We start from the raw sequence: 7,566 nt of genomic DNA, 5'->3' as shown, positions 1-7,566 counted from the left end.
CCTCTCCTCCAGGGAATGAGGAAAGTAAGGCTTGGGAATTCCCTGGTGGTCCAGTGGTTAGGACTCAGCACTTTCACTGTCATGGGGATGGGTTCAATCCTTGGTCAGGGAACTAATATCTCAGAAGCCACGAGGCGTGACAAAAAAAAAACAGAAGAGAAAAGATCTGAATTGTGATCACGACATGTTAAGGATGGGCCTCTGGTCTCCTGGATGTGGTGGTGGCGCTGTCCTTGGAGGTAGGGCCTGAAGGTCAAGAATGGGCAGTGTGGAAGGCCTTGGGGCAGAGATTAGAGCTGCAGTCAAGCAGTCAGGGAGCCAGGCTGACCCCGGGCAGTTCCCAGGACAGGGCAACACCTAAGCGACGTGTGTCTAGAGTGAGAGCTGGATCTGGGGGCTGGGATTAGGGCCTACGAGGTGGGTTTTTCTGAGCCTCACTGTGTTCATCCACAAAGTGGATGTATTTGGGTAAACAGCCAAACTGTGGTGCTGGAGAAGACTCTTGGGAGTCCCTTGGACTGCAAGGAGATCAAACCAGTCAATCTTAAAGGAAATCAATCCTGAATATTCATTGGAAGGACTGGTGCTAAAGCTGAAGCTCCAATACTTTGGCCACCTGATGCAAAGAGCCAACTCATTGGAAAAGACCCTGATGCTGGGAAAGATGGAGGGCAGGAGGAGAAGGGGACGACAGAGGATGAGATGGTTGGATGGCATCACTGACTCCATGAACATGAGTTTGAGCAAACTCCAGGAGATAGTGAAGGATAGGGAAGGCTGGCGCATTGCAGTCCCTGGGGTCGCAAAGAGTCACACACCATTTACCGAGTGAACAACAAAGCTGCTGTAACAGACTCACAAGAAGCCTGTGGCTTAAGGAGATAATATACGTTAACAGTCCACGATGAGTATCCCATACTCCATGCAAGCATCCAGGGACCTGGTGCCTTCACTCCCTTTCTCCCCATCTCTTAGGACATCGCCCCCCTCTCCACAGATGATGGCCTGTCCACGAGTGACTTGTAAGAAAAAGAAAGAGAAGGACAAGGAGCCCCATGGTCTCTGTCCAGGTTCCTGAGGAACTCACTTCATTTCTGCTCAATTCCAATGGCGAGAAATGGCCACGTGCCCTTTCCTAAATCCTGGTCAGTCTGGGAATGAAGTTCCGGTCATGCGCCTGTACAAAGGGGCATCATTTGAAGGAGGGCTCACAGCCTTGTGCTGGATGGGTGTAGTAATACCCTCTTGCAGGAGGCTGTGATTGCAGAAAAAGTACCTGGCACTCAGGAAGAGTTCGATAAAAATGTACAGCATCGCTGAGTTCAGGGATCCCAGGGGCCCAGGAAACCGTCTGGTCTAATGTCCTCATTTCTCGAAGTTACAGAAATAGGCAGAGAGGGCCAGGCACCTGCAGGGTCCCAAATCCTGCCTGGGATCCTCAAGCCCATCCCCTCCACCTCTTGTTTCAAATGACCAGTTCCAGTTCATCCTAGGCAGATGACCTCTCCACCTGGAGGCAGGGATGGGGGACAGCATCCCCAGAGGCTGCCCAGCTTTGTGACTAGGTAGGTGTGGCCCTGGTTTCCTGGACTGTCGGCCAAGCAGCCGCTCTGTGACAGCGGGCCACACCCAGCCCTGGGAAGGGGTCAGGGCGCCGTGGGCAGCTGCCACACCGGGACGCAGCGGTAGGTGCCTGAGGAGGATGGCGTGCCTGGGTTTCCTCCTCTTTTTCCTCCTCCTGGCCAGCACCGCGGCCCAGGGGGAGTACGGCGTGGTCCACGTGGTGTCAGACAACTGGACCAAGGATTACTGCATCCTCTTCCGCTCCGACTACGTCACCCTGCCCCGGGACCTGCAGCACGCCCCGCTCCTGCCCCTGCACGACGGCACGGGCACGCCCTGGTGCCCAGGCCAGGACTCCTCCCACCAGGCCCACCCCGACGGCTCCGCCAGCCAGCGGCCCCTCCACCGGACCACCGCCATGGTCATGAGGGGCAACTGCAGCTTCTACGACAAAGGCTGGCTGGCTCAGGGCCGGGGCGCCCACGGGTTGCTCATCGTGAGCCGGGTCAGCGGCCAACAGTGCTCAGACATCACCCCGGCGGCCCAGAACCCCCGCAAGCCCCTCCCAGACCTCACCATCCCCGTGGCCGTGCTCCGCTACACCGACATGCTGGACATCCTCAGCCACACCCACGGAGGCGACGGGGTCCACGTGGCCTTGTACGCCCCCCCGGAGCCCATCCTCGACTACAACATGGTGGTCATCTTCCTCCTGGCCGTGGGCACCGTGGCTGTGGGCGGCTACTGGGCCGGCGTGACTGAGGCTGAAAGGCTGCAGCGGCGCCGGGCGCGAGGGGGCGGGGGGCCCGGCGGTCACCCTCCGCAGGGAGCCCTGGCGGCCCGGCTGGGGCCCGAAGACGACGACGAGGACGCGCCGGTGGACTTCACGCCGGCCATGACGGGCGCGGTGGTCACCATGTCCTGCTCCATCATGCTGCTGCTCTATTTCTTCTATGACTGCTTTGTCTACGTCATGATCGCCATCTTCGGGCTGGGCGCGGGCACCGGCCTCTACAGCTGCTTGGTGCCGGTGGTGCGCCGGCTGCCGGTGTGGCGGGACCAGCGGCCCCGGGCCGGCCGCCGGGCCCGTCTGCAGCTGCCGCTGCTGCTGCTGGCTGGCCTGTGCCTGGTGGTGACGGCCCTCTGGGTCGCCTACCGGAACGAGGACCGCTGGGCGTGGCTGCTGCAGGACACGCTGGGCGTGGCCTACTGCCTCTTCGTCCTGCGGCGCATGCGCCTGCCCACCCTCCAGAGCTGCGCCTCCTTCCTGCTGGCCCTGCTAGTCTTCGACGTCTTCTTCGTCTTCATCACACCCCTGCTCACCAGGACCGGCGAGAGCATCATGGTTGGGGTGGCCTCGGGCCCGGCAGATTCCTTGAGCCATGAGAGGCTGCCCATGGTCCTCAAGGTGCCTCGGCTGAGCTTCTCGGCCTTGACCCTGTGTGACCAGTCCTTCTCCATCCTCGGCTTCGGTGACATCGTGGTCCCCGGCTTCCTGGTGGCCTACTGTCACCGCTTTGACGTGCAGATCCGCTCGCGGCAGGTCTACTTCGCGGCCTGCACAGCGGCCTACGCTGCGGGCCTGCTGGTCACCTTCTTCGCCATGGCCCTCATGCAGATGGGCCAGCCTGCCCTACTATACTTGGTGTCCAGCACCCTGCTCACCAGCCTGGCCGTGGCCGCCTGCCGCCAAGAGCTCGCCCTCTTCTGGACAGGCCAGGTGAGAGCCAAGGCCCTCACCAGGCCTGTGCCAGGGCTCTGCAGTGCCCCTTCCGTTGGTTCTGAGCAGAAGCGGGAGCATGCAGCAGACATCCACAGAGCCTGGGAGCTCGAGGGGGCCACCGTCTCTACCCTGGCAGGAGACTTAGACAGCAGCCTTGGGGAGGGCACGGCTGAGACTGTCACCATATCTGAGGATGAAGCCACCAGTCCAGAAGGCCACAGTGACAGCTCTGAGGATTGGAGCGATGCCAACCTGGAGCCCAATGACCTATCGAGTACCCCTTCTGGGGCCTCAGAGGAGCTCTTACCACTGATGCCAACAGCTATGCTGATACCGCTCAGGCCGCTGCCCTCGGAACTGGGCCACATCCAGGCCCAGGCCCAGGCCCACGCCCATGAGGCCAGCCTGCCCTGGACTGGCCTCCACAAGAGGAATGGTCTTAAGGTAAAGAAGAGCATGTCGACCCAAGCTCCCTTGTGAACCAGGAGCCCTGGGACATGTGCCTCTAGACTATCACAGAGCAAAGCCACGTGTGACAAAAATAAATTGGGGCATTAAAGATATTCTGTATCTACCCCACGGAGCCTCTTTGTTTGTTAGGACTGTAAGGAAGCAATGACCATGGAATCAGTTCATGTAGAGCCTGCAGGGTCCACATCTGCCTGTCCCTGCAGCCCAACCCCAGGCTCATTGCCCATCTTTTTCTCATGCTCGCGTCCAATCAAACCATTACTGTTCCTTGATTATGCCACGTCCTCTCCTTGTCTCTTTGCACATGCTGTTTCCTCTAGCTGAGACACCCTTCCCACCCCAGGCAGAAATGCTGAAGCCCAGATGAAACATTTCTAAGCAGCCTTCTAGTGTCAGCTCACATCCACCCTTCCTGCTAAGCATTCTTGCTCTATAAGCATCCTGGACAGCAACATCACACCCAGTGTGTGCCTGCTGTCATCCACCTGTTGCGTTCACAGACATCAAGTATGCAGCTGCTGTGTACCCCACCCTGTTGGTGGGCACAGAGGGAGTCTGCTATCCAGCTGGGGGAAGGGTGGTGGATGGAGAACAGATAAGAAACAACTGTAGAATCATCTCAAAATGGGGATGGAGAGGTTGGAGCCAGAGTGAAAGAATTTAGGAGACCACGGCTCTAGTTCCCACACTTCCTTCACTGACCTTGGATAATGAACCGGTCTCTTAAACCCTTTGGGGCTTAGGAGTCTCATCCTCAACATGAGACTTATAATACCATGTCTATCTGGAGGCAGAAGCATGGACAAGATGACCTCTTGAGGCCCCCACAATTCCTTAAGCTTTAGAGTATGTTTATATGTTGCTTAAGCAGAGGAAACAAACTCTGAGGTAAGGGAAGTCTTGCGGAGGAGTCTATATGGGAAAGGTAGTGTGGGAAAAGACAGTGGTTAGAGTTCGGGAGCCAGCAGCCTATCAGAAATTCCAGCTCTACCACTGATCTGTCCTGTGTCACTGAGCAAGTGATTTAAACTCGTGGTGCCTCAGTTTCTTCACCTGTTGAATGGGATAATAATAGGACCTACCATGGTTTGGGGAAAGTCTGGCTGCATTGGCTTACATAAGAGCACTAATGCAGTGCATGTAGGGAGGGTGATGTAAATGTTAACTCTGTTTATATTATGCCCTTTTGTGAAAGTAACTGAAACAGTCAAATTCAGCTCCTACAAACCTTTGAATTCTGGTGTCAATTTCCTCCCCTCCACACCCAGCATGCCTGCCCTGACCACCACCAGGTTGCACACACCAGCCTCCACCACACACATCTTCCTTCTCTCCCCAGGGCTTCCCACCTGCTGGGTCCTCTACATGCACCTTTCTACTCCTCCCTCCCCCAGAATTGGGTCTAACCAGTTTCTTGTCCTTCCAGTCCCAGCCTCAGGGAGGCCTTCCTTGATGACCTTTCTTTAAAAAAAAAAAAAATTTAATATTTATTTATTTATCCTACTGTGCTGAGTCTTAGTTGCAACATGTGGAATCTAGTTCTCTGACCAGGAATCGAATCCCCAGGACCTGTGCATTAGGAGCTCAGAGTCTTAGCCACTGGATCACCAGGGAGATCCCTGATGACCTTTCCTAGAGCATACGCCGGCCCTAATCACATCACCCTATACCCGGTTCATGAGTTTTCTCGTCTATCCCAGTCACATCAACTTGGTGAGGGCAGGGGCCTTCTGTCTTATTCATCTGTGTGGAACAGGGGCTTGTATGTAGCAGGTGGTTGATTTATGTTTGTTGGAGGAATGAATGAATAAATCATTGAATGGATGAATCAGTGAGTCCTGGGCAAAGCCTGGCCACTGCCTGCAGTTTTGACCCAGACAATGAAGTGAATCTGTGCAAGCGAGGCAGCCCTCCTGGGGATTCTCACCTATCACAGTCCAGGTTGTCATCCAGGCCATCCCCTTCTGCAACCACAAGAGTGTGAGCTAAGATGGGTGTGTTCTCAACCCACCTCACTTAATTCTTAAAGCTGTTGTAACAAATGAATGAATGGGTTGATCCAGCATGAAGAGCTGGCGCAGTGTTGAAGAATCCTCCTGCCAAAGCAGGAGATGCAGGTTCTATCCTTGGATCAGGAGGATCTCCTGGAAGAGGAAATGGCAACCCACTCCACTTCTTACCTGGAGAATCCCATGGACAGAGGAGCTTCAGTCCATGGGGTCGCCAAGAGTTGGACACAATTTAGCGGACATGCATGAACATGAAGGAAGACCTCAGGCCTCCTCCCTGGGGTCCTGCAGCCTTGGGCAGTGTGGAGATGAGACTCTGAGGGGTCTGGTTGCACCCTGGGGGTGGGGAGGAAGAGGGCCAGGCAAACGTCATCTCACAGAAAGCCCCCCTCACTGGGGAGGAAGCGCAGCTCCTCATCAAACGGCACCTGAAGGCCGGGCCTGGACAAGGGCAGAACGAGGAACACGGGCCAGGACACCGGCCGGAGGTGTTGGCAGCCCCTCCCGCTGGAGTCAGCGGCCATCTGGCCTGGACAGAGGGGCCTCCGCAGGCTCTGGCACCCCCCCAGCCGAGGCTGCCTCCCCGCTGCCTACCTGCGTCACTGGACCTGCCAAGGGTAGTCTGCACCCCTCTGCCAGGCCCAATGGGGAAGGCTGGCAGAGCGGAGGGCTCTTGGTCCCTCTCACCACCTAGACTGAGGGGTGGGCAAGAGAGCTCCTCTGTACCGGGAACTTGCAGTCTGAGTGGCTCTGAGGATGCTGGTTCAGAGCTCCCTGCAGCAGGGTGATGCCTGCCTCCAAGGAGAAGATTCTCAAGGAGAAGGTCTGAGGAGGGAAGCCCCCCAACCCTGCTCTCCCCCCAGCTATGTCCAAAAAGATTCGGGGAAGAATGAGTCTGATCCTGTTCTCACTGTTCCACCCAGCAGAGGCAAGCATTTAAACATTTTGTCTATAAAATGGGGGGAATGACACTACCTATCTCGGGGCACTCTGCTAAGTGTTAAACCCTCCAGGGCAGGGGCTGAGCCTGGGCTCCAGAAACCTTCCGGGGCTGCTGCATCCCCTGCTCCTTCTCTGACCCCAGGGCCAGGATCCTCTTTTAGCTGCAGGCTCTGCTTCCCTTTGCCAGCCCGCTTCCCAGGGATTGGGTTGAATCCAGTGGCTGGACCAAGCTGTCACCTGTCAAGAGGTACCCAGAGCCGGCAGCTCCCACCTGAGTACCTGAGGGACACAGGATACTGCACATGTTACTGTACACTCACTCACACTCACACACACACACACACACACACACGGGTATATGCACATAAAATGCACACACATCCATCCTGCACCCCCAGGCAGGTAATGATAGAGCAAGACAGTGGGGCCAGGGCCTGGCCATCTCTACCTGGGCTGGCAGAGAGGCGGCAGGCAGGCCTGCACCCCGGTCTGATGGCTCTTCTGCCCTCACCTGGCTCCTCCTCTTTTCCCTTCGCCCTCTGAACTCCATCTCAGCATCTGCAGAGCCCAGCCTGTGACAGGTCAAACCTAAAATAGGGGGAACTCCCTGGCAGTTCGGTAGTTAGGAGTTCATACTTCCACTGCTGAGGGCCCAGGGTTGACTCCCAGTCCAGGAACTAAGATCCCACAAAAACAAACAAAAGTATATTAAGGGGATTTCCCTGGTGGTCCAGTGGTTAAGAGATCATCTGCCAGTGCAGTGGACACAGGTTCCATCCCTGGTCCAGGAAGATCCTACATGCTGTGGAGCGACTAAGCATGTGCGCCACTAGTACTGAAGCCTGCGTGCCCTGGAGC

At 56.6% G+C, this 7,566-nt stretch overlaps 1 protein-coding gene across 1 annotated transcript; it reads left to right on the top strand.

The window, feature by feature from the left end:
- Window positions 1-1,702: 1,702 nt before the first annotated feature.
- On the top strand, window positions 1,703-3,766 carry SPPL2C (signal peptide peptidase like 2C). The gene has a single exon (XM_065911024.1). It carries the CDS (start codon window positions 1,703-1,705, stop codon window positions 3,764-3,766), a length of 2,064 nt encoding a protein of 687 aa, XP_065767096.1.
- Window positions 3,767-7,566: the final 3,800 nt, after the last annotated feature.

This window comes from Muntiacus reevesi, chromosome 18 (genome assembly GCF_963930625.1).
Source record: "Muntiacus reevesi chromosome 18, mMunRee1.1, whole genome shotgun sequence".
Lineage (NCBI taxonomy): Eukaryota > Metazoa > Chordata > Mammalia > Artiodactyla > Cervidae > Muntiacus > Muntiacus reevesi.
The sequence above is the reverse complement of the archived record's forward strand: the minus strand, read 5'-3'. Positions and strand labels throughout refer to the sequence as shown.

Bases quoted from the DNA above. Each gene is read 5' to 3' on its own strand.
- SPPL2C (XM_065911024.1), top strand. From the start codon at position 1,703: ATGGCGTGCCTGGGTTTCCTCCTCTTTTTCCTCCTCCTGGCCAGCACC.